The sequence below is a fragment of the Zingiber officinale genome, chromosome 3B (genome assembly GCF_018446385.1).
Source record: "Zingiber officinale cultivar Zhangliang chromosome 3B, Zo_v1.1, whole genome shotgun sequence".
NCBI classification, from domain to species: Eukaryota; Viridiplantae; Streptophyta; class Magnoliopsida; order Zingiberales; family Zingiberaceae; genus Zingiber; species Zingiber officinale.
Genome location: NC_055991.1, coordinates 8,678,476 through 8,705,749, shown reverse-complemented (window position 1 = coordinate 8,705,749; position 27,274 = coordinate 8,678,476). Strand labels below are relative to the sequence as shown.

At 42.0% G+C, this 27,274-nt stretch overlaps 3 protein-coding genes and 1 pseudogene across 3 annotated transcripts in view; 2 read left to right on the top strand and 2 right to left on the bottom strand.

Moving 5' to 3' along the window:
* Nucleotides 1–3,127: 3,127 nt before the first annotated feature.
* On the bottom strand, nucleotides 3,128–4,725 carry LOC122055817 (S-adenosylmethionine synthase-like). The gene is made up of 2 exons (XM_042617454.1): nucleotides 4,650–4,725; nucleotides 3,128–4,459 (listed from the first exon to the last, which is right to left on the bottom strand). The coding sequence occupies exon 2, from the start codon at nucleotides 4,447–4,449 to the stop codon at nucleotides 3,277–3,279; it is 1,173 nt and encodes a 390-aa protein (XP_042473388.1). The 5' UTR covers nucleotides 4,450–4,459; nucleotides 4,650–4,725; the 3' UTR covers nucleotides 3,128–3,276.
* A 660-nt stretch (nucleotides 4,726–5,385) lies between these two features.
* On the top strand, nucleotides 5,386–8,030 carry LOC122054658 (cation/H(+) antiporter 15-like). Its single transcript, XM_042616102.1, has 2 exons — nucleotides 5,386–5,734; nucleotides 5,802–8,030. Exons 1-2 carry the CDS (start codon nucleotides 5,513–5,515, stop codon nucleotides 8,028–8,030), a joined length of 2,451 nt encoding a protein of 816 aa, XP_042472036.1. The 5' UTR covers nucleotides 5,386–5,512.
* Nucleotides 8,031–8,528: 498 nt separating this feature from the next.
* On the top strand, nucleotides 8,529–24,870 carry LOC122054657 (annotated as a pseudogene).
* Nucleotides 24,319–27,274, bottom strand: part of LOC122055815 (intermediate cleaving peptidase 55, mitochondrial-like) — a 23,231-nt gene continuing 20,275 nt past the window's right edge. Inside the window, exons 9-14 of the mRNA XM_042617453.1 lie at nucleotides 27,109–27,201; nucleotides 26,360–26,450; nucleotides 25,475–25,545; nucleotides 24,879–24,934; nucleotides 24,737–24,797; nucleotides 24,319–24,640 (exon numbers count right to left, since the gene is read on the bottom strand). Coding sequence (XP_042473387.1) covers nucleotides 24,527–24,640; nucleotides 24,737–24,797; nucleotides 24,879–24,934; nucleotides 25,475–25,545; nucleotides 26,360–26,450; nucleotides 27,109–27,201 — 486 coding nt within the window. The 3' untranslated portion in view covers nucleotides 24,319–24,526. The remainder of the gene's footprint in view (nucleotides 24,641–24,736; nucleotides 24,798–24,878; nucleotides 24,935–25,474; nucleotides 25,546–26,359; nucleotides 26,451–27,108; nucleotides 27,202–27,274) is intronic.

Genomic DNA, 27,274 nt, shown 5'->3' with positions numbered 1-27,274 from the left:
GGCAAGATTGTAGTTTGACTTCTCAATTTCTTTAGAATCTGTATGTCGAGTTTCATGAAGTTCAAAAGTAGGAAACAAATTCTCTAGTGTACTTACCTCGAAATCCTTAGAGATGTAGTATGCATCTACTAAGAATGATCATTTTAGAGTTCTTGGGAAGGCGTTGAGCGTATACCGGATTGTATCTCGGTTTGTTACTGATTCTCCAAGATTGTTCAGTTGAGTGATCAATTCTTTGATTCGTGCTTGGAGTTGCGCTACCTTTTCTCCATTGTTCATCCGCAGGTTTGTTAGCTGAGTTCGGAGGATATCTCGCCTTGCTAACTTCGCTTCTGAAGTGCCTTTGTGGAGTTCTAGGAATTTCTCCCATAGCTCTTTGGCGGAGTTGTTGTTGCCGATTTGATTAACTTCCTGGGGCAAAAGGACGCTCAGCAGATGGAACTCTGCTTTACCATTCTCCACGAAGTCGGCTTGCTCCTTCTTTGTCCACTGATATTCTTCTTTATCTTTTGGAACTACAAACTCATATTTCATAATTAATAGAATTTCAAAATCTTTTTTAAAGAATACCTCCATCCGACGTTTCCATTGCGCGAAGTCTCCCTCGAATTTTGGTGGGTGAATGCTTGCACCGGCCATCGTCTCGTTTCTTCAACCGGCGGTTAGTCCTTCCAAGGTGTCCTGACTCTGATACTACTTGTTGGACCAATTAGGGTCGGCAAGAGGGGGTTGAGTTTATCTGTCAAAAAGTAAAACAAACACCTTTCTCGTCCGTTCAACTCAGATTAGTAGCAATAGTATAATTAAAGTAAACAACAAGAAAATAAAGAAAAAAGCGCTGGGTTTACTTGGTTACAACCTAAGTGATTGTTAATCCAAGGACAAACAAAGTTCTAAAACTCTCCTTCGGTGAAGGCAGAGAAGTCTCTTACACTCATTAATTGCTCAGAATATTGCTAGGAAAAGAATACAAGAGTTGATATCTATTTCCTAGGTCCAAAGTCTTTTTATAACCCTTGGAAAATCTTATCCGTGGCTGAAAGGCGTCTCTAGCGAGGCACCAAAGCATAAAACTTTATCCTTTAACAATGGCTAAATTCTACCTATCGAAGGCGCCTTCCATGTATATTGAAGGAAACCTTCAACTACTTGAAGACGCCTTCCAGCAGAAGGCTTCAGCAGTTACCGAACTGCAATCTCTTCCTCTGGCTCTTCCGCTTGGGTGATTTTGACCAACCAAAATAAGGCTCACTCGAACCTATTTTCCGGCCTTCTCCTCGAGCAGGCTTCCGCTCCGGCTTTTCGTCCCTCGGAACGTCACACACGTCCTTCTCGTCCACCGGTGTACTCTTCCGCAACACCTCGTCCCTCGGATGCACCGAGTTCATTGGCTCCCTTCCTGTGTCATCCTTCTCGCTAGTTGCTTCTTCCGCTCGACTTCTTGTGTTCCTAAGCTCCTGCACACTTAGACACAAGGTTCAAACACAACAAAATCTAACTTTAATTTAACTGATCACATCAAAAATACTACGGAGTTCTAACATAATCATCATATTATTTTAACTATCCATTCTATATTACCTTCCCAATCACTCACGGTACACCATATCAACACTTCATCAATGTATCCCTACAATCCATGTGTAACAACAGTGTGTAAAACAGTGCAACTATTCTTTATACACTATCATTCATATCAAACAAACTCCAAACCATCCATCGACACGAAAAAAAAAATGCCGTCTTGTGCAATTATTTTTTGTTTGACAAGATCCAAATAATTCAGAAACTAGTAAAATTATCATTCTGCAGAATTTACAAGATAAATAGGCTCGAGTATATAATCAATCAGGTTGAATAGTTAATACACATCAACAAACAATATTATCTCAATTAAACGTATTTGTATGGGGACTATTTAGGATCAGCCCAGAGCCCTGCATCACATACAACCTAACTGTTCGTAGCCAAGGTGGAAATTTTAGACACCAAATGTTTGTATGAGCATGTGAAGACAAATTTCACGCCAAAAACCTCTACTCTGCTGTAAACCCTTCAAATAATTTCCAGTAAACAACAAGAAATTGAGATAGAAAGGTTTCTCAGAGAGGACGTGGGTAAAGGACCAAAAGGATGATTCGGCAAATCTGACATGCCCAGACTTGTAGATTATGCCACGTTCATATTCATTTCCAGCATGGAACTAGCAATCAAGTTTTGGCAGGAATTAAACATGTAAAAATCAGTTTTCTCAACGTGACTTGGAAAGGCAGCATGAACTGAAGACAGAGCAAGCTATCCAACAATTACAGCTATTAAGTTTGTTTCAAACTCCAAATTATCGTTCTAGTACAAACATGTAGCAAGCTAAACTAAAATGATTAAGATGGAGTGAGAGAAGGTTCATTAACGGAAGGGGAAGGGAGAGGAAGGAAGGGGAATTGAGGGAAAGTAAAGTATTTAACTTTTCCTTATTTGAGAGGGAGAAAGATTCATTAACATAATATGTTATTTTGTTTGGGAGTAAAGAAAGAGAAATGAAGGTTAAATAGATAAAGTTATAAAAATACCTTTACTTTTTAAATTAGATATTTTTCATAATATTAATATTTTTTTAAAATATAAATTAGATATTTTTAATAATAAAATTAATTTTTTATATTATCATTAAAATTAATTATTTTTTTAATAAAAAATTAATCTTTTTATACCATTCATAATAAAATAATGAATTACCGATAATTAAGTAATTAAATGATAAATAATGAAAATAATGATTCTAAAAATCTTAAATAAAAAAAAATTGAAAAATAATGTTGATAACAAAAATTTATATTCTTTAAAATCTTATTAAATTTTGATGGTAAAATTTAAAAAATAATAGATATGCTCTTAAATTTTGACGACAAAGACCATGTCGGATCCCTCCTTTGATGATTTGGCAGCAAAGAAGAAGACGAGGAAATTGAACTCCGGCGATATAGCAAAATTAGAAATTGAAAAATTTCTTAAATTATTAAGAATAGGGATAAAATTGAAACAAAAAATCTTTTATTTTTTCTTCCTTTTCCTTACACCCCAATTCCAAGTGTAAGAAAATGAAACAAAGGTTAAAACTTACCCTTCCTTCCCTTCCCTTCCCTTCCCTCACTCCTTCCCAAACAAACAAGATTCAAAATTTCCCTTGTCCTTATTTCCCATGCAACATAGTCGAAAGAAAGATCATAGTTTGGATACATCACCGGAAGTAGTAGGTCAAGATCCAATTTAGGCAGATTATTTCTCCCACTTGAGGGGCTTGACTACCTCCCAGGTGAAGTCTGGGTCATCCCTGCCAAAATGTCCATAAGCCGCTGTCTTCAGGAACCTGTGGCCGCCCTTCTTTAGGTCAAGGTTAATGGTGATCATTCCCGGCCTGAAGTCGAAATTCTCCTTAACGATTGTCAGTATCTCCTTATCAGGGATCTTCCCTGTTCTGTAGGTATCAACGAAAACAGAGAGGGGTTCGGGCACGCCGATGGCGTATGAGACCTGCACGATGCAACGGCGGGCGAGCCCATTGGCCACAATGCTCTTGGCTGCCTGCCTGGCAATGTAAGCTCCACTGCGATCAACCTTGGTAGGATCCTTCCCGGAGAAGGCACCGCCACCGTGTGCTCCCCAGCCGCCATAGGTATCGATAATGATTTTGCGACCGGTGAGCCCAGCATCGCCATGAGGACCTCCGATGACGAAACGTCCAGAAGGGTTAAGGTGGAAGATGGTCTTCTCATCGAGGTATTGCTCGGGAACGACGGCCTTGATGACGTGCTCCTTGAGGTCAGCCGCAATCTCATCATTAGTCACCGTCTCATCGTGTTGGGTGGAGATGAGGACGGTGTGGACACGGACGGGAACCATGGCGCCGTTGTCATTGCGGTACTCCACAGTCACTTGAGTCTTACCATCCGGCCTCAACCAAGCGCAAGTTCCATTCTTGCGGACCTCGGTGAGGCGAGCGCCCAGCTTCGTAGCAAGGACATGGCTGAGGGGCATCAACTCAGGGGTCTCATCGGTCGCATAGCCAAACATGTGGCCCTGGTCACCGGCGCCGATCTCCTCCGGGCGCTTGGTGAAGTGGCCGTGAACCCCCTGAGCGATGTCAGGGGATTGCCGCTCGATGTACATAAGCACGTTGCAGCGGTCCGCGTCGAGGCCGACCTCATCGGAAGTGAATCCGATGGAACGGCAAGTAGCACGGACGATTTTCTCATAGTCAACGTCGGCCTTGGTGGTGATCTCGCCGAAGACCATCACCATATTGGTCTTGGTGCAGGTTTCGCAGGCAACCTTGCTGTCTGGGTCCTGCTCCAAACAAGCGTCGAGGACTGCATCAGAGATCTGGTCGCAGAGCTTATCGGGGTGCCCCTCGTTGACAGACTCAGAGGTGAAAAGGAAGGTATCCGCCATCTTGGACTCGCTGAATCATCAAAGAAAAGAACCATCAGAGTACTTTTCATCAAGAAGCAAGAATTCAAGATCAGATCAATCCCCAAATAGGTTAGATCGAATCATTCATTTGGAAAAACCAAAAAACCCCATCACTTCCAACCAAATCAAACTCAAAAAAGTTCGCCGGGAGGACTCAGATCGGAAGCGAGACGACTCACCCGAAGGAAGTATACGACGCGAGAGGAGATACCTGAAGCCTGATATCCGCTGCCTTCTTCTCTATACGCTGATTCCCGTCGCGTTTTCTCAGTTGCCGGACCCGACGCCTATTTATAGGCACGGAGGTGCCGACGGGAATGCCCACCAATCTCTGACGCCGATCCTAGATTTGCTCCAGACCGTCCGATTAGGACTCCTCTGATCCGACAGTAGACGGGCGTCCGAGGCAGGTGCCGAGAGCGACGCCGACGCGTCATCACTGCCAGGGGTCGGGTCGTTAGCTAGTGGCTAGCCTCACCTACCCCAAATTGCTGGGGCTCCATCGGGGCCCACGGCAAAGGCAAGGATCCATTGTGAGTTTTAGAACACAGAACAGGCATGTACTTTACCACCGCACCTCTAAAATAATAATAATATTTTTATATTTATTTTTTAAAATATAAAAATAAATTAAAATTTATAGGATTTTATAATTACTATTTGTCTCTTTTAAAATAATTTTTTTTAAAAAAAAAACATAACAGCAAACTAAATAAAATATAAAATTGAAATTGAAAAAGTATGTTTTACATTTTATATAAGGCTATTTTTTTTTATAAAAAAAATAAAAAAATAAACTAGCGAGGAATCATTTAAAAGAAAAATTAGAAAAAATTGCTAAAAGTTGGGGTTTTTGTTTTCTTATTCTTCCATTATTCTTTCCACATTTAGACCAAAAAAATTGTCTCAAAATAGCAGCCCTTTTATTCCAAATCCTCCACCTCATCATCTTCTTCCTTGACGGTTGTCAATCTCCTCTGCAACATACGCTCGTCGTCGATCGCCACCGCAAACACGTCGTCCATTGGCCGTACCTATCAAGATGAGCAATATGGACTACCACTGGAGGAGCGTCAACTCGACGCCCATCGTCTGCTACTCCACCGGCATCAGCACCGCCATTGGCAGAATGGACGGCGACAACCCCCTCGACCACAGCCTCCCCCTCTTCCTCCTCCAACTCCTCGTCATCGCCGTCACCAGCCGTCTCGTCGCTTTCATCCTCCTCCCCCTCCACCAGCCTCGCCACGTCTCCGAAATCGTGGTACGCTAATCCGAGATGCGATTTTTGGAAAATTTCTCTGTTAAAGATTCGATTTTGATGTGATCAGAGTGGATTGGTTCTCGGTCCGATGGGGCTCGGACAAATTCCCGGCTATCTCCGGACCATCTTCCCCTACCGGAGTTTGCCCATCTTGGAGGTCGTCGCCTACCTCGGAATCATTTACTTTGTCTTCATCACCGGCCTCGAGATCGATCCAACGAAGCTGAAGCGGTCGCACAAGTATGCTGCCTTCGCCGCTGCGAGCATGGTCTTCCCCTTTGCGGTCGGCGCCTTCTCTGGCGTCCTCGTCCATGCTCACCTCAAAATCGAGGCCAACCGAATGTCCTTCCTCACCTTCCTCGGCGCCACCCTCTCCACCACCTCATTCTCCGTCCTCGCCCGCACGCTCACCGAGCTCAAGCTCATCAAAACCGCCGTCGGCCTCGCGAGCCTCTCATCCGCCGTCTTCGTCGACAGCTACGCCTGGATCCTCGTCTCCATCGCCTTCTCCATGACCAGCGGCAAGCCGTCGGCCGCCATCTGGGCGTTGCTCTCTGGGCTGGTCTTCTTCCTCTGTAGCTTCAAACTGGCGAAGCCGGCGGTGCTCTGGTTCGCGCAGAGGGACGAGGAGAAAGCAGAGGAAATGACCGTATGCATCGTTCTCGTCGGGGCAATGTCTTGGGCGCTAGTGGGGGATGCCCTAGGCATCAACGCCATATTGGGCGCCTTCATCTACGGGCTCATCATCCCTTACCGCCCGACGGGGGTGGAGCTGGTGGAGCGGGTGGGCGACTTAGTGGAGGGCCTCCTCGTTCCGCTCTTCTACGCCCTTTGTGGTCTACGCTCCGATCTCCGGTCGGTGAACCATCTCTGGTCGGCAGTTGTGCTAGCCACGGTGGTAGTGCTGGCCGCCGCCGCAAAGGTGGTGGCCTGCATGGTCGTCGGCCATTTGTACGAGATGCCGCTCGCCGACGGGTTTGCCATGGGCTTACTAATGACCACCAAAGGGGTCATTGAAATGGTCATCCTCAAAATTGGAAGGGACTCGGAGGTCTTGAGTGAGCAGGCGTACTCCATCTTGGTGGTAATGTCGGTAATGGTGACGGCGATGGTGACACCGTTTCTAAAGCTACTGGTGACAACCAACAGAAGACAAGTTTCGTACGAGCGGCGGACGATCCAGTGGCCGGACGATAGCGAAGAGCTCCGCCTTTTACTCTGCATCCACAACGTCCGCAACGTGCCGTCCATGCTCGGCCTCCTCGAGGCCGCCCACCCCAGCAGACGCTCCCCTGTCTTCGTCTTCTCCCTCCACCTGGTCGAGCTCACCGGCCGCGCCTCCGCTATGCTCGTTGTCCACGATGCCGCCAGCGCCGATGGCGACGAGAAGCAGCTCCACAAACCCTCCTTCGATGACCGGTCGCAGGGAATAATCCAGGCGCTGGACTCGTACGCGCAACGCACACCAGGGGTCACCATCCAACCCCTCGCCGCCGTCTCCGCCTACGACACCATGCACGAGGACGTGTGCGGCGTCGCCGAGGACAACTGCATCTCCTTCATCATTTTACCTTTCCATAAGCAGCCCACCGTGGACGGCGGCATGCAGGTGACCAACCCCGCAGTTCGCGCCCTCAACGAGAGCGTCCTCAACACCGCGTCCTGTTCCGTGGCCATCCTCGTCGACCGCGGCTTCAGCGGTCCCTACCGCATGCCTGGAGAAGGCCAGAACGCCGCCTACCGCGTCGCCGTGCTCTTCTTCGGCGGCGCGGACGACAGGGAGGCCTTGTCGCTGGCATCGCGGATGGCCGACCACCCATCCATCAGCCTCTCTATTTTCCGGTTCGTCTCCGATTCTTGTCCACTCATCCCGATGACGACTCAGCATCATACTGAAAATTTCCACGGGTCGGAGAAGTTGCTGACAGTGGACCAGGAGACCAACGCCGATGAGTTCTGTCACGGAGAGGCGGAGGCGGACGAGGCGTGTTTGAAGGAGTTTAGGCGGAAGCATGATGTGTCTTCCGCGGTGGGGTACAAGGAGAAGGCGGTGAGGAACTCGGAGGAGACAGTGGAGGTAATAAGAGGGATGGAGGGTTGGCATGAGCTGTACGTGGTGGGGAAGGGATCCTCGTCGTCGGCGTTGGTGGCGGGGCTGACGGAGTGGTGTGAGTGCCCGCAGTTGGGGGCGGTCGGGGACATGCTGGCGTCCAGTGACTTCGGAGGCAGCGCGTCGGTGCTGGTGGTGCAACAAGTGAAGCAGGACAAGGTGGCGGCCATGAAGTCGGAAGTTTGAGAGGCCCCACAAGGAAGAATGGACATGGCAAAAGTTTATTTAACCCCTACACTTTAACCCTTTTTGAAATATAACCGTATAGTTTAGCTATTATCATTGTACTCCCTGTTGTTAGGAAGGTACCCAATTTGCATCTAATTCTAAAATTTCTTCTCAATATAAACAATATTGGTGAGGGAACCATGCTACCACCCTTCGAATAGGATTGATTTTATATATTTTTTAATTAAAATCAAATTTATGAAAATCAAGTTACTCTTTTATTTATTTATTTATTTATTTATTAATAAATAAAAAAGTGATAGAAAAGGGCATCGGATCGAAAACGCTGCCGCACAGTGAATACTCACTAGTCTTTCACACGCGTATTCCCTACGCCATGAACTGTGAGGACTCACTGTTTCAAGAAAAAGAACTGCCACCTCATCGCGTAAGGTTTACGCGTGTAAAAGGCCCGTGAGTTCAAAGGTTCGTTCCCCTCCCATGTATTTTGCGGAGATTAATTTTTTTTAAACGTTTACTTTTTCTTCGCCGTCGTTGCTCAGTGTTTTTCCCCGCGCCAGACGACGTCGAGGGCAGAGGAATCGGGAGGGGTACAGCAATCGCAATCCGGCTCTTCTTCTCTTCTCCCAGTCTCCACTCACTGGATCTTCTCTACAATCACCTCGTTCACCTCATAAAGGTAAATAGTCATAAATCGATCGCTCTCGTCGGATGCGTTGCTTATAGCGTGCCAGGGAATCATCGAACCTTAAAATAATTTGCTTTTCACGATCAAATTCCGGTTTTGGGGTGCCCTTCTTCCATGTCTGATTGGTTTCCCTTGTAGCTTGGAATGGAATTGGTAGATTATTGTGGAGGTTCTCGTTTTTTACGTCTGTTGATATTTTTCTTCTGTTGTGCAGTGACACACTTGATAGATAGGGGCTTGTTAGTTTTGATTCGACTACAAGTTGATTGATTAGGGTCTTTTACATATATTTGTCCGTTTTTTTTATGTCGGGCTTTATGGTGTTGTAGATAAGTTGATCGTCTGCTAAGTCACAGCAAACTGATTGTTTGTTTTTCCGTGGTTATCTTTGTCTAGCAATTTTAGAGCACGTACAAAGTAGAAGAAATTAGTGTCTAAATCTGTGATCTAATAAGGTTGGGTCTCTGTGCTCTTTAGATGTTAGTTACAAGTAGAAATATTCAAACAAGATACTTATGAAAAACTTGCTTCATGGATGGTCACTTAGGCAGGATCATTAATTGGAGTATTTAATATAAATGATTGTGATTGCCAAATTTGTGATCTTGTTAATTTTATTATATTGTTTAATTGTTGAAATAGTAATCACCTATTTCTATGTGGAAGAAGGGAACTACATGAAGCATAGCACCTAAAATATAGTCTATTCCATTAAGTATTCAACATTATTTGTCATCCTTCAAAACATTGATTTCTATTAGTTTTAACAGAGTGGTGCCATGTTTCCAATATAACTTGAGGAAACAATAGAGAAGTACTTTTCACATGTTATATATGCCGATGAAGACAGTTACTACACTTTGCTGGAAGATTGGGTATGTGGTATTGCACTTCTTTGGTGCACTTGTGCTTTTATGGACTATATAATGCAACACAAGAACACTTTGATACCACTTGATATGTCATCCAATTTTTGAAGTGTGTCAACAATAACTGGAACACCTCTTCCATCAAATAATCCCTTATGGTACTAAGGGCTGCTAGTTCTTGTAATTTTGCTGGTACATAAAGCAACTGCAACCTTCACATCCTCATTTGGATGCCCCAGAAATTTTTACTCTACCAACACCCTCATAGTTGGAGAAATGACAAACATCATTATCTGAGTTGGTGATTGATGAATGCTTATTGAGAATCTTGCAGATTGTGCATCTTTCTCTCCAAACAAGGAGAACTCAATTCTGAATGATTTGTTGGCCTCTTTCTTCACTTGTTATTTCTAAGCATAATGAAGGAACTATGCTAACCAAAGTTGGTGAGGCAATTTCTCTTTATGCTTGAAAATGATGTCCTAAGAAAGAAGCTAGCAACTCATCTGGAATCAAGTTCACCTTATTAAGAGAGAATGGTGTGCAAACCGTGAGATTCTTAGTAACCATTTAGCAACCAACAGGTTGTTTGTTGAGAAGAGGATTTTGGGGCATCTAGATGAGAGGATGTGAAAATTGCAATTGTTTTGGGTAGCAGTTAAAATTTACAAGAATTATTGTGCCAGTAGTAGCATACGGGGATGATTTAATGAAGGAGGTGTTTCAGAACATTGTGATGCACTTAAGAAATTGAATGATTGCATGAAATGTACTAGAGCATCCTCGTGGTGCATCTCTACATCTCATATCTACATGAAATATGATAGATTTACTTTGAAGGGAGTTAATAGATGCAGGGATAGATAATAGTGCATAACAACCTCTTACTGCTGTTGGGTTTGGCACATAAGACATTTAATGGTCTCATGGGGATGGGCTGGCGGAGGCGCTAGGGGCGAAGGCGAACGAATCGCCTTTTGTCACCATGGGTTTGGCACACAGAGAGAAGTCATACAAAAAATTGAATTCCTTTGCCTCAGCCCAATTCTGAATTAATTATTTGAGTTGGTCATAGCTGCACCTTTTTCCTCCCAGTAGTTGATCAGCTTTGTATAAAATTTAATGATTAGATAAACTTGATATGTTATATTGTTGATGCTATGAAAGTTCATTTGCTTGGTTATGATTGCATTTGGGGTATACTTGGTGGCAAGCTAGTGTAAACTCTTATTGCTTGATATATACAATTTATGTATTTATGTGACATGCTGCCCAGTTAACCCCACTCTATAGTGAAGCATTGAACCTCAGTAGAATGATCATAGTTTTACATTATCTTGTGTTACAAATCTACCAGTAGGATTGGAATAGAATGTTGATCACTGCCTTGTGAATAAATTAAGTAATTCATTGTTACTTCACTTTTGAGGAAATCTTAAAGTTCTAGTAAGAAATTATCTTTAGCTGGTTGAATGTAACAACTACATGGTAGTGTGCTACCATCATGTCTTGTAGGAAATTGCAGCATGGTCCATGGATGAAAGGAAAGAAAAAATCTAATGGAATGATATCCTCCCCACTTATAAATTTGTATTTGCTCCTCTAAATTAAATCTAGCTTATGTTAGTACCCCATGGTAGTTTTGATGTGATCAACCAAGTCAGGTTAGGTCCTGTTGTTTTTAACCCTGTGTCTAAGTGTGCAGGAACTTAGGAGCACAGGAAGTCGAGCAAAAAACGCAGCTAGCAAGAAGGATGGTACGGAAGAGAGCCGACAGGCTCGGTGCGTCTGAGGGACGAGGTGCCACGGAAGAGTACACGGGCGGACGAGAAGGAGACGTGTGGCGTTTCCGAGGGACGAGAAGCTGGAGCGAAAGATTGCTCGAAAGTCGGGAGTTGGGTTCGGGTGAGCCATATTCTGGATGGCCGAGATCACCCAAGTGAGCGGAGCCGGAGCAGAAGATTCGAACCAATGCGAGCGGGACCGGAGCGGAAGACCCGAGCGCCCGGAACCAAAAGTTAGCCATTTGCGACGTGGCGCGTCCCGCTGCATCAGAGATAAACTTTTATCCCATTCCAGGGTTCCAGGCGCCCCGAGCAGGGCTATAAAAGCAGCCCTGCTCCCAGAAGCTAAAAACAATAAGCAAAAGAGAGATAGAATACTTGTAAACGATTTCTTTTGTTTAGCTTTCTAGTTGTGAGATCTAACTACTGGAAGAGGCTTCTCCGCCCAGAGGAGAATTTTAGTGAGCTTTACATCTTCCTTGAAATAACAACCTCCCCGGTTATAACCAAGTAATTTCTTTGTGCCTCGTCTTTTTTAGTCTTTTAATTATTTTATAAGTATTAACCTATAAAGTTCGAGGAAGGTTGTTTTTCTTTGCAAAGTTATTCCCCCCCCCCCTCTAGCCGGCCACCAAGAGTCCTACAACTTATGCATAGCTTCGATGTTTGAAAGTTTCATATACTTCTGTCACTCTCTTTTTTTTTCTTTTTCTAAGGGAATGTGGTTGAGGCCAAAAAACAAAAACCATTCATGAGAAATGAAATGACTGCATGGACTACAAGAAAGCCCTTGAATAGTAAAGATCCTCATAAATAACAACTTGCAGATGGTTAGAGATGGCATATGTGAATAATTAAATTACAAAAAAACTTTTCAAAATCGATATGTGAATTCCATGTATTAAATGGTTAAATATAGAAAACCCTTTCTAGTTCTTGATGAAATAATTCACAAAATTGTGAAAATGACATTCATGAAAGTTATTGATACGGATATATGAGGAGGGCTCGAAGTGTGATAATAGGGAAGACGAAGGGCATTATTGTCATCTCACTTGCTAAGGGTTTTGAGTATAAGGGGAGCACGGTTCACGCAGAGGAAGGGGGCCGCTGTGCACAGGAGGGAGCTCCTTTGGTGCGTGTCCGCCATCGCCGGGGAGGAATAGGAGAGGGGTTTTTCTGCCGCCATGATCGCGCGAAAGCCACGACCAGCACCCCATCCTCCACGCCGCCGCCGCCGACTTCTCCTTCCTCACCAGCTAGCCACCTCTCTCGCTCTCTCTCTCTCTCTAGCGCACTCCACGCTCTGCTCCGTGGGGAGCTGTAGTCGCCGCCAGGGAGAGCACACCTTCAGGCGAGCTCTTCGCCGCCAATGGTCGCGCCGTCGTTAAGGGGAGGAGGCTGCCGCCTCCCTCTCCCTCCTTCAGTCTCCTTCTCTTCCCATAACCTCCTCCGTCGCTGTGTATAGCGACCACCGCAGCCCCTCTTGGCGTCTAGCGCTGCCTCTTCTTTTGGTGTCTAGCGCCGCCGCCTCTTCAGGCGTCCAGTTTCGCCGCCTCCGGCGATTAGTGTCGCCACCGCCTTAGGTGGCTACTATTTCCAGCGGCCACCGGCATTGCCTCCGGTGAGTGTCGCCCCCCGACAACAACCTCCGTCGCCCTCCGGGCAGCCACCGTTCGAGTGCTCAGGTATCGTACTATTTGTCTGTTCCGGCCTGCGAGCCGATATGGTGTCCGGCCTTCGAGCCGCTATTGTATTCCGGCCTGCGAGCCGAGGTTGTAGTCGAGGTTGTAATCGGATAGTGCATCGTCCTGCGGACCTATATCGCGTCCGGCTCAGAGCCACTGGAGACAGCTACTCACCAGGCGGACATTTATCTACTATTCAGAGCCGCGACGACTCGGTCAGCACCACGACCAGCTCACTCATCCATCTGAGGGCGCCCCCCTGGGCCAGGGTAAGTTCTCGTACTCGGTATCTGTTCATTTTATTGCTATACTATTATGCGGTTACTTATATGTCTGTGGGATTCGCCTCGAGCACCGAGGTACCAGAGACCGGGGGAACCCGGTCGCTGGATACAAGTATAGTTGACCGGAGGAGGACTTCTGACGATCTGGTCAACGTAGAGGACAGCTCACCACCGGGTCAAGAGGATGCGGTCAACCCTCCAGACACGTCATACCGGCAGGTTCGTCTCCTCAGCCTCCAGACAGGAACAATTTGGCGCCGTCTGTGAGAACGTGCCTGATCTGGAACGTGAAGATGGACGATGCCGGAGAGTTCTGCCATTCTCATAACCCCGGTCAGTTTTCCCGTTATTTATTCTGTCAGTTATATGATTTGCATTAGTTCCTCGGGAGAAGACCCCCGAGCCGATCGGCCGGGTGGATTATATACGAGCCACAGGCTCGATGGCGAAGACCCCCGAGCCGATCGGCCGGGCGGATTATATACGAGCCACACGCTCGATGGCGAAGACCCCCGAGCCGATCGACCGGGCGGATTATATACGAGCCACAGGCTCGATGGCGAAGACCTCGGGCGGATTATATACGAGCCACACGCTCGATGGCGAAGACCCCCGAGCCGATCGGCCGGGCGGATTATATCCGAGTGGTTAACTCGACGCTGAAGTCCCCGAGTCGATCGCCCGGGTTTGAATTAGCCCTCAGGGCCGTCTAGCCCAGACGTTAAACCGTAGAGTCGAACCGGCGACTATAAAAACCCCGGCTTGAAGACCGTCTAGCCCAGACGTTAAACCGTAGAGTCGAACCGGCGACTATAAAAACCCCGGCTTGAAGACCGTCTAGCCCAGACGTTAAACCGTAGAGTCGAACCGGCGACTTTAAAAACCCCGGCTTGAAGACCGTCTAGCCCAGACGTTAAACCGTAGAGTCGAACCGCGTAGAGTCGAACCGGCGACTATAAAAACTCCGGCTTGAAGACCGTCTAGCCCAGACGTTAAACCGTAGAGTCGAACCGGCGACTATAAAAACCCCGGCTTGAAGACCGTCTAGCCCAGACGTTAAACCGTAGAGTCGAACCGGTGACTATAAAAACCCCGGCTTGAAGACCGTCTAGCCCAGACGTTAAACCGTAGAGTCGAACCGGCGACTATAAAAACCCCGGCTTGAAGACCGCTGCATGGACTAGTTATCAGATATTCTATCTCCCCCATTCGGGGTCGAGCGATTATCACTGGCCTCGAGCCAGTTTATCAGCATATCGTATTTCTTATCTCCCCCGATCGGGGTCGAGCTACCTCCGATGGTCGCGAACAAAGAGTATCTCTACTGGTTTCAAACCAGAATATACGCTATGCGCCCGTTCGGCTCGTGACTTTCGCCTCCACGAGCCTTCGATTCACGGGCTACACTTCCGATCGACTCACGAGTGATGCGGTCACTCAGCATCATTCCATTTAGTTCACTCGATTGCTGGGTGGCACCTTACGATCGCCCGTTGACTATTCTTGAGGCTGCGCAGTCAGCACTTTCATAGCCATCCGATCGGCATCATTTCGATCGCACGCACGACAGCGTCCGTCTAGCATCTATCCATCCGATCGGCATCCTTTCGATCGCACGCACGACAGCGTCCGTCTAGCATCTATCCATCCGATCGGCATCATTTCGATCGCTCGCACGACAGCGTTCGTCTAGCATCTATCCATCTGATCGACAGCACTTCGATCGTTCGGTCAGTATCTTCGCGGCTACGCACTCGGCATTGGTCCGATTACAGACTTGGTCCGCTCGGTATCGTTACCATCTCCTGCGACACCATTATTATAGCGACCGCTCGCGTGACCTTGTACATTGGGTTCATCGATTTGACTTTGGCATCGAGAACGGTTGAGCCTTGGTGATGGACTGTCTAGTCAGTCGGACTCGCGCCTCCTTCGACTAAACTTAAAGGGAAGGCTTGTGATACGGATATGTGAGGAGGGCTCGAAGTGTGATAATAGGGAAGACGAAGGGCATTATTGTCATCTCACTTGCTAAGGGTTTTGAGTATAAGGGGAGCACGGTTCACGCAGAGGAAGGGGGCCGCTGTGCACAGGAGGGAGCTCCTTTGGTGCGTGTCCGCCATCGCCGGGGAGGAATAAGAGAGGGGTTTTTCCGCCGCCATGATCGCGCGAAAGCCACGACCAGCACCCCATCCTCCACGCCGCCGCCGCCGACTTCTCCTTCCTCACCAGCTAGCCACCTCTCTCTCTCTCTCTCTCTCTCTCTCTCTCTCTCTCTCTAGCTCACTCCACGCTCTGCTCCGTGGGGAGCTGTAGTCGCCAGCGGTTGCCGGTACCTCCTGCCGCCACTGCCGCCCTCAGCAGCTGTGGGTTCTGCCAACGGCAGCCACCGCTACCTCCGTTCGCGGTCATAGCCGCAGCGTCCAGCGGCCTTTGTCGCTGCCGAGTCCGGCGGCCATCGTCGCTGTGTATAGCGACCACCGCAACCCCTCTTGGCGTCTAGCGCTGCCTCTTCTTTTGGTGTCTAGCGCCGCCGCCTCTTCAGGCGTCCAGTTTCGCCGCCTCCGGCGATTACTGTCGCCACCGCCTTAGGCGGCTACTATTTCCAGCGGCCACTGGCATTGCCTCCGGTGAGTGTCGCCCCCCGACAACAACCTCCGTCGCCCTCCGGGCAGCCACCGTTCGAGTGCTCAGGTATCGTACTATTTGTCTGTTCCGGCCTGCGAGCCGATATGGTATCCGGCCTTCGAGCCGCTATTGTATTCCGGCCTGCGAGCCGAGGTTGTAGTCGAGGTTGCAATCGGACAGTGCGTCGTCCTGCGGACCTATATCGCGTCCGGCTCAGAGCCACTGGAGACAGCTACTCACCAGGCGGACATTTATCTACTATTCAGAGCCGCGACGACTCGGTCAGCACCACGACCAGCTCACTCATCCATCTGAGGGCGCCCCCCCTGGGCCAGGGTAAGTTCTCGTACTCGGTATCTGTTCATTTTATTGCTATACTATTATGCGGTTACTTATATGTCTGTGGGATTCGCCTCGAGCACCGAGGTACCAGAGACCGGGGGAACCCGGTCGCTGGATACAAGTACAGTTGACCGGAGGAGGACTTCTGATGATCTGGTCAACGTAGAGGACAGCTCACCACCGGGTCAAGAGGATGCGGTCAACCCTCCAGACACGTCATACCGGCAGGTTCGTCTCCTCAGCCTCCAGACAGGAACAGTTATCATGCATCCTTTTATGTATTAATTATTTCTCTCTCTTGAAGCTGATATCTTAGACTCTAGATAGAATGATGTGTTCTGTTTTTGTTTGGGGCATCAACATTTCCTCCCAATATTATCAATATTTTTAACTTAACTCGTTCTTGCTGTTGCTATGCTCTACGTAATATAGCAATAAGATTTTTTTTTATTTAGAAACATTATTTATGAACATTGAGGTTAGAAATTTTTGACATTTAAATGAGTTTGGCTCAAGATGTTTATAAGAAGCTCTTGTATGCACTAATTTAGATGTTCTGGGTGATCTTCTTAAGCATTGTATGGTATCGTGTCACACTGTTTAGTTTTTTTTCTTCATTTGCTTAACTTCATGTTTTTCCAAGCCAGCTATACTCACGATTTCTTTTTTAATCTTAATTCAGAGCAAGTATTCTTTTGGTCTAATCTTGTTGTCATTACTCCTGCAGGTGCTAACTTTTGTGAAAAACATGACTTGATATTTTGAGATCCTGGTTGGATCTGTTGATTCTGCTGGTATACCTTTGTGTTGCACTAATAGCATAATTCTATGGCTAAAAAGGGATACCAGCAAAGAGATGGGCTGAATTGTAATGCACCTGACCATAAAGCTGTAATTTCAGATTCAGTTAGAGAAAAATCAGAGATGCAAAATGGAATGGCTGCTGAGACTGATCACTTAAATGCTGATAATGTTTGTCATTCAAGTAGTCCTGGTGCAAAGACAAATAAGACCAAAGCAAATGGCAAAAAGAACAGACAACCATCTGGGCATGCTCTTACCAGAGATAAATCAGATGATGAAAACCCAAGTTTGCCGCAACTAATGGATAAGTCAGGCAATTTACATGATCTTCGAAGGAGCAAGCCTTCTTCAGATGTTTCTGAGAAAGTAGGAACTGATGGAACTTTTTCAGACATTTTTGATGAACTTCCTGTTGGAAATAACAATGCAACATTCATTGTGGTGGCTTCAAGGAACTTAAGATACTTGACCTTATATGTTTTTACAGCATCTACCCATTGGCTTGCAGGACAGAAACCATGGCTCAAAGCAATAAATTCTGTTATGTGCAAGAGTCAGTGCTATGCTCGTGCTAAACTTTTGACATGCTTATCCTATCATTTTGATGTGGGCTATGTTTTGTGGTAAATTAGTTTTGCTTCTATCCATGGTTTGGCTAGACTGCAGTATTCGAGGTCTTGATTCTCCATTACGGTTGGGAACAACACCTGTCCTTACAACAGTTTGGTGCAGCATACTTTGTTTTACTGCAATGATTGGATTCATGAAAATGCTTATAATTACGGTAAAAATATGACTGTTAGTTCATTTGATTCTTCTTTTGACTAACTACTACATTATAAACATATATCCATTTACTCTATGCATGCAACAGTATGCACCACTTCGTATTCCTTTTATATTTGCTGCATTCCTCTTAATTGATAGTGTTTTATTTTTTTGCAGTGCACTGCATCCTGGTTGCTCCATATCCTTTGGCATAGTTTAGCTACACATCTGGGACTTACTTGCTACTCCCTTGATTTTGTTTGTTTCCTTGCCTTGATACAGAGGTTTGCAGAAATTTTTTGATCCATAAAATTTGACAGAAATTAGACTTGCCTCATGATGGCTATACTCCCTGATGGACACAAGTTCAAGGGTAGCACATTCAATGAGCTATCAAGTATAACTAACAAAGTTAGAAATCAAATTCAAGAACTGGAAGATCCACATACCTTTTATCTAAACCAGACAACATTGGCCTAAACCATTCTTATGTTTGTTCGTGTGCATAAAATTCTTGCTATTATGGTTGAAATTTTTTAGTGTTCCTTCTTCACGTTTTTTTTTTCATCTTTACTGTCCTCACTGGTGAAATTTTTTAGTGTTCCTTGTTTTTCTAGTTTCTTTTAAGATTTTTGCTTACTTGAGTTTAGTAGCTGATTGTGTATAATCATAGAATGTTAATTATTCTTTATGAACAGGTCATTGCGACTGCTTTGGTTATTTTTATTGGTATTGGACTAACAATTTTGATTATGACTGCCTTTGTATCAGGGATCTTGTGGTTCTATGGCAGCTTTTGGGTAACGGTGTTTGTGTCGATTCTTTCAGGTAGCCTCTAGTGCATATAATAATATTAAGACCCTTGCCTATAGCAAAAGTTAAATTTGTCTATTTACACTTAGCTTTCTTACACAGGAGTCACATCTATACTCCGTCATGATCGAATTGCCCTCCTTATCACCACAATATATTCTATGCACTGTGCCAGATGCTACTTAGGATGGTTCGGGGTCTTCTTCAGCCTCAATGCTTCTTTTATTTCCAGTGATTTTCTTATTCACTTTCTGAAGAATAACATAAATGACTACAAATCTGGCAATCCTTCAGAGGAAACTCGGCAAAATCAGAGTCGGGCAGGTTTTTTCATGGGGGAGTCTTCTCCTTCTTCACATGGGAGTGATGCTTTTCATTCTGCATCTAACATGCCACCTGATTGTGGCCTGGGCTTTCCTTCAACTAGTGGAACTGAGGAACTCACCTCGGAAGATGAAGTTGCTCGATTGTTGAAATGCACAGATCACTATTCAGCTCTAGGTTTCATGTGCTATGAGAATGTAGATGTTACTCAACTCAAGATAGAGTATAGAAAGAAGGTGATAGTTGCAATCCAATAATCATTGTTTTCTGCTTACCCAGTCTGACTCTAGTGCATTTACTATCCTATTATTAGTGCTAAAAATGCCCACAAACTTTGGCAGGCAATGCTTGTTCATCCTGATAAAAATATGGGCAACGACAAAGCTGCAGAAGCATTTAAGAAGCTTCAAAATGGATACGAGGTGGAAATCTTTTTCTTTTTTTCCTTAATGCAAATTATCTATATATTTCATCCTCTTAGCAGTCTCTCTAAACAACCATTAATGTAAAAACAACAAAAAACTATCCTGTTCATTTTTATCTCACCAGCTTCTTTGAAGAGGAAAACGGAAAACCTATGATGAAGAGTTGAGAAAGGAAGAGTTCTTGAACTATTTTCGAAGATTTCAGAATCTCCCCCAACAGGTTATCTATTTTTTATTTTTAGCTTATAAGTTTTGAACATTTTAGCTCCATAAATTGATTACATATTTCCACAGCTGTCATATTAGAAGTATTTGTTGCTAGTGAAAATGAAATTTCTCTTGCACTAGTAAAAGCTTCGTGTCAATATACTAATATGGATGTAAAGCAAGGAATGGATAATGGAAATACTTCTGGGCAGTTCAATTACCTGAAAACTGTGGCAGTAACCAATAGATAAGAAGTTTAATTATCTTTCCTATTCCATTAAATATCAAGTATTAAGACCAAGTTCACGTCTTTCTAATACGTCCTATATTTGGTCATCTGTATTTGTTTCATTTCCAAGGCGTTGGATTCTTAGCTATACTATAAAAACCATAATAGTTTGTGAAAAAATGGTTTAAATTTTAGGAAGGAAAAAGGAGTGGCATTATGTTTAGAGCAGATCATTATTAATGCATGAGGTTCATATAGTTTCAGCAATGCACAGACCTCTCAGATGAAGTTCCAAGGTTTTTCAGACTGATTATTTAGACTGTAGGATTGCACTTTTCTATGACGAAGATTAAGTTGAACTGGTTAGATTGCAAGTTGTGTTGGATATGTTAAACTCCAGCCAAACACACAAGTTGATTCACTGTAATTCTTAAATCAAAATTGCCTTGTGAAGGTAGCTAGCTAGGCAAAGTACAAAATGAAAGCTGAGGAGGTTGTGGAGCTCTTGGCTTAGGGAAAAGTGATCAACATTATATGCCTTAGTATTCATCTGTTCCATCTCTATAGTACATTCCACAAAATACAGTGAGTAGTAAATTAGCATCTTATTCTTGTAGTTTTCTGCTTTTTTCTTGGAATGCTAAAAGAATTCTTTGGTTTAAACTTTTATATCATATATAGCATCATATATCAATGCTGTAAACTATGGTGTTAATTTCCTTTTTTATTTAAAATTTAAACTATGTGATTAAGGAGTTGGAGTTACTGGACATGGCTGTGGTATACAAAACATATTGAACTCTCACAATCATTCATCGAGCATTAAACTGACAGGAGCATATTTCCATTTTGTTTCTGAATATCTTAAATAATGTATCAATCAGCTTAGTCTGTAACTTATGAACTCAAATCAAAATGATCTTTACCACATTTATTATAGTTTTTATTAACATGAGATGCAATTATAATTGAACTTATATATTACAGTATAGGTTTAACATTTATGAACGTATTAATATGAGACTGATAATATTCAATGTATGATTCATGATTAGCTTTATGTAGGGTTTAACATTTATGGATCCTGAGCTTATGGAATCTGTTATGGTTTAGTTAGGCTATCTGAAGAAAGTGTGTTTGGCAATCTTGGTCACGATATTAATTGCTTATCTGTTGGTGTTAAGATTTTGTCAATCATTCTCTCTGCAGAAAGGAAAACATGGTATTTTCAGACCAGGATTTAGTCATACCGGAGCCGAATACAAAGGTCCGTGCAAAGGAGAATCAAGAAGAATATAGCCTACAAGAAATGCAATGATTTCCACATCTGGTTCCACACAGATAAATCTAAATCCCAAGCCAGATGGTGCCAGGTTTTGAAATTGTACTCGGCCAATGTACTCTCTCACTTCTTTTTCTGACGCCTCTCAGATATCTGTATCATAGGATTGCAAAGAGCTCCACCAAGCCAAAGAAGGCGATGGGTGAGTCGAACAATCTTCCCAACCTCTTGTTAGGATTGTTGCGGAACGTATCTGCAACTCATTCCCCATTTGCTTCCTTGTCTCATTGCCATGTGATATTGGTTTTTTTTTTTAACTATAATTCGTGCATATTATCCTGATGAGACCTTTTCAAGGTGGATCCTCCAAGAGCGTATGTGTGCGCGAATAGCAAAATTTACGAGGTGACGGATTGGTTCGTCTGTCAGGTAACAAAATTGTTAGTAGCTTTTAAACTGTGTATAGCATAAGATAGTATAAGGTCACACCAAATCCTTCCAGATTCAGCAATACAAATCTGCAAGCTTGATTTCTTGGAGTTATTTGGTTTTCATTGCTACACGATAAAGATATTCTTATGTGATGCAGTGCTTCTTGGCTTATATCATAGATTGCTTCACAACCAAAATGATCTCACAACTTAAACCTTTTGGTTCGAAACCAACATCTCCACTCAGAGCGAGAGCCCTTCGCCCGACAGCGGCAATGGCTCCTCCAAGAACAGCAGTGCAAAGAGGAAAAAAGAAAAGGAAGAGCAAAACAGGTTAGCTTGACAAATTGTATTATAAGTGAATTATCATTCGAGCTAATAAATATAGATATACAAAAATAGTTATATCTTCTTTAAAAAATAATTTTATAAGGCTCTAAATAATTAAATTATCTTCATAAATTATTTTAAATTAGATCTACTTGAGTTGGGTCACTATAAGTTTTGAGGTTTTGATAAATCAAGTTTTTAGTAATCAATTTATGTTTTCAATCTTAAAACAAATTTGAGTGAAAAGAACTGGTGAATATTTATTTTATTTTTTTACTTAACATCATATGATATCTTATTTTATTCTCTACTTATCTTTTATATTATTAATTAAAATTATTTAAATATGGTATATATTAAATCAAAAATATTTAAATAATGATTTGGTTTTGAATTTGTTTTAACAAATTATGCTGATTAATGATGTATAATATGTATGTTAAATCTATCGTAACATTAATAGCAATAATGCATTTGTCAAAAAATGAAATATTGGCTAAAAATTTTTTAGTTGTTGTCTTAATATTCTCTAGTCACTACTAAGTATAATTTAAATAAAAAATTAAAAAGGGAAATAAAAATAGATTTTCTAATCTTAAATAAAATATTTTAACAGAAAAATAAAAACTTAGAGAATTGTTACCTCTAATGAAATATTAAAAGGTTGATGAACAAATTTAGTATTTAATTTGATAAAATTTATTTATATTCGTTTAATAAAAAATTAATATATAAAATAAATAAATTTTAACTTAATATTTATGAATAATTTATAAATGAACTTATTTGTTATCTTATTTAAACTTTAAGTATAAATTTATATATTTTATATAGTCATTTATAAATGTTTATAATCATAAATTATTTCATGTGTTCAATAAATGTTAGTTGAGTTGGAAACAGAGCTTGGCTTAACCTCAATTAGGTTTTCAATAAATAACTTGTATAAGCTTGGTAAAAATAAATAAAGTTAAGCTGGCTCCTTTGCACTCCTAATTACACTTTTATTTCAAATTTTGTTTTCATATAACAAATTTTTTTAGTTAATTAACATTTCAAATTAATAAAAAAAGTATAAATATTTCTATTCAAGTTTTAAAAAATTATATTTCTATCATGCCATTTTGATTTCATCGAATAATATTTAAGTAATATTTATTTTTGAAAATTATTTTAATAAATTATACTAAATATGATAAAATGAACATACCATGATGAACATAATACTACGTCAACTAGTGGCAAATAAGAAATCAGATTTTCTGTCCCAAGATTCTAATTAATAAAAAAATTATAAATATTTCTATTCAAGTTTTAAAAATTTATATTTCTATCATGCCATTTTGATTTCATCGAATAATATTTAAGTAATATTTATTTTTGAAAATTATTTTAACAAATTATACTAAATATGATAAAATGAACATACCATGATGAACATAATACTACGTCAACTAGTGGCAAATAAGAAATCAGATCCTCTGTCCCAAGATTCCTGAGTCCCCGTGTTTTCTCGTCAATCGAATGGTCATGATATTTTCATGATGTGCACTGTATCCTTAAAATATGATCTAGCTCGTCCAATCAACGAGGAGATATGAGAACACAGAAATTTAGGGACAGAGGATGAACACAGAAATCTTAAGAAAGAGGATCTGATCTTGACAAATAATATGTTATGCTTATTGTTAAATTAAAAATATAGGCATGCATTTTTAACCAATAAATTATAGTAAGTTTTAATTCAAAAATCATGATAAATTTTACAATTAATTCTAATATTTATTGTCATCCGACAAATTAGATCATGAAAAACTTGCGTAGCGTGGAATAATTCAATCATTTTCACTTAGAAAATAGTATAAAAATTGTACAAACAATAATAATAATATAAGTTTAAAACAACCTTTTAATGTCTCCGCATGTATGTATCCAGTTGGTTAAAAAATTGACAAATTTATTACAATAGGATAGGGATCCATTCTTGATCGACAAATGTCCTCGGGAAAAAAATACCTTCCACCCTTTAGTCACTTGATACATGGTTGGATATAAGCTGGTCCCGTGATTTGCTTGAATAAATTTTTACATGCACTTCCTGATTTATCCTGATAATTAGTGAGAAACTTCCGTGGAATCAAGCAAAAAAACAATCATTTGTCCCAGGGTACAAATCCCAACTATGGCACATTGTAAAAATTCTCCAATGGAAACTGTTGTTAATGGACATCTACAAACACTTCTTGATTTCACCTAATAATTGGTGAGAAATTTTCATGAGATGAAACCGATCATCTGATTAATCAAATTCAAGAGTTAGGTGTCTTGATTAAAAAATTAAATGAATAAATAATAAAAACAAACATTTTGACCGCTGGCAATCATAAGATGGGCAAAGAGTGCGTTGATTAGTTCAATCAAAATTCTGGATTTCATAAATATGAAACAATAACTAGGGGAATAAGAAATCATTTTACAACATTTGTTCAGCAGGTGATCAAGTTTTCTTCTGACAAAATTGCTGATGATGCAGTATATTCAATTTTGAACGACTCGCGTTGGAAAAAATGCTAATCTTCTTCGATAAAAAGTATCGGTTATGCCCATGTACAAGCTGTTCTCAAATCAGAGGCCTCTGATCCTTCTCCGCGACTGAAGTTTAGCAAAGACTTGATATGCTGAATCTCTTTGGGCATTGATGCAGTCAGCACCTGTTACGATGCACATTACCACACAACAACCTCAAAACAGTGAGTAGAAATACATCAAGAAGATGCGAATGAGAAGAATGACAGGATCGATATTACCTCATGCCCAGTTTCGGTAATCAGGACTTCATCTTCGATTCTTATTCCAATGCCCCGATAGCTGCATTGTTCGGTTAGAGGTCAATAATGCATCCTTCACATTCATAAAGGAATCGTGAAGAATATTTAGTTCAGATGAGACCTTTTTGGTGCATCATATGATGAAGGAATGTACACTCCTGGTTCAATCGTAATTACCTGACAAGTTGCGGCTACTGTTATTGCATCGCACGTAAAGCATGAGAAAGGCAATGGGGTATGATTCTAAATATTAATCCTTGTCATTTTGAAGATCGCCCCGTATTATATCAAATGACAAGAATGAGGGCAACTAAAAACTTCAACTCGAACTTTAGAATAACGGCATGGAATGTCGTAGAGCATAACTGTCCCAAGTTCAGGAGTAAAACTACAAAGCATATCTACTGAAATAGACAAGGTGTGGTTTGCTAACAGTACCAGTTCAGAAATTTTACAAGGTTACTTGTTATTTAAAAATTGGTTCACCGACTAAGTTTCGTAACTTTGAAGCCAGCATTGAGGACTTGAAGGAAGAAAGTATGATGATTCACAAAATGGAAAAGAAAAGGAAACACAACTGGGGTGCTATAATCTTCGTGAGAATATGAATCAATCATAGAGAAAGCTAGCAAATATGATTTTAGAAGAGCATTTTTAAACAACAACGAAAACACAAATTGAAACTGTATAGAAAGTTTGGTTTTCTGTGCGACTTACAACACCCGGTTGCAAAGGCCGATCGATGTTAATCAAAGAACAGTCATGGACATCCATCCCAAGATAATGACCTGGCACATAAATAAGAATAAATCAAAACCATAGGATGTTTATGAAGATATATAACAGTTTATGAAGTTCTAAGATAACAAGAGTATTGCTCATATGCTCTTATTTGAACAAAAATTCTGTGCAAACCCTCTTCATGGAGCTATTCAGGAAAGTGTTTGAGTTCATCCATTCTTAAATATTAGGTCAGTACCAAGTGCACTCACTTTATTATATTAAGTGCACCACTTTTAGTAGCACCCACTGCTTTAAAAAACTGTTCTGTGCCAGGAGGCATGGATGAAATTTCCTATTCTCCCTGCCAACCAATACTTACCGTGTTGCTCCTGAATCCTTTGAGAACACAATTTGTCTTGTTCTTGTCAACAAACACGAGTTCTCGTCCCTCCTTGAGTGACAACGTCAAGCAACGAAGGATAGGTTTTCAAAGGTAAATGTTTTTTCCTAACCCCTATTTGCACCCTTTTCCTCCTCTTCTCCACTTCTTTCTCCTCCTCAATGCCTCCTGCAATGTGTCTCAAAACACTCCAGTACAACATAGAATTGTCTCCTTTCAGTCAGAACCAAAACCCCGACTAGGAACAAAATTTTGAGACTTGGTAGGTGCACTTATTTCATGTTGATGTGCATGTTCTTCAATACCAGATGCACTTGTTCTTCAATGTTGGTGCATCCCTTCACAGAGAGCTCAGTGAAGGGCCTGTGCCTAAATACACCTAAGTTTCATTCCTCTTATTTCATTAGAGGATATATACGTGCCAAAGGGGTGGAAAAAGTAAATGGGAGCATTAAGAAAAATAGGTGAAAGAATGTAACCTATTGAGGTTGGATTAAGTTGATGGTATGTGTAACTTGCTTCATCATTCAGAATCCCAATTTCCTTGAGTCCTCTTCTGAGCATGTTTACCTGTAGGCATTGCAATATGGAAAATTTAATAATAATGTTTGGACCGACTCAGACATTTTAGAGGCTGGAAAAAAATTTACCAAAGACATCGAACATCCTGATATAATGCACCTAATTACTTAATATGCATGATCATGTCTGGGCGGATCATAGAGCACTTATCCAGTCCCCTTATTCATGTTGAAAAATGAAGTCCGAACAAACTAATTAAAAATACACAAAAGAAAATTTGTTAAAATGCAAATTAACGTGTGATGCAAATCTAAAAACTCTATGGCCAAATTTCCTAGGTGGATGGGCACTTGAGAATTAATTTTTTGGGCATTGTTTAGTATTGTTAACAACAACAAGAACAACAACTACTAAGTTTTACCCAACTAGGTGGATTGGCACAATAAATGTCAGTTATTATTCAATTAAATTTGGATCAGTTAAAACTAACTAAGCCATGCTGTCACTCATCCAACATGCCTATGATGAATTCACTTAATGCATGTAACAGAATGTGGTATTATCAAAACATATGAGCAGGCGTCGGGCCTTCCCTTCCATGAAAAACAATTGATTAATGTTCTAAACTGTGATACTATAACTGAAGTCAATATCAAGCGACCTCAGGTTGAGAGATAGATTGTATGCTTAGGTTCATGAATCATACCGAATGGTTATGGATTTGTTGAAGACTGACACCTGGTTTGCATAGCTTCACACATTCTTTGTTCGTCTCCAAAATAAGACTATACAATGTTTCCTGATCAGATGAAAAACTAGAATTTATGAATATTTTGACTGCCAAATGTGTCCAATTACATAAGAACTAGCAT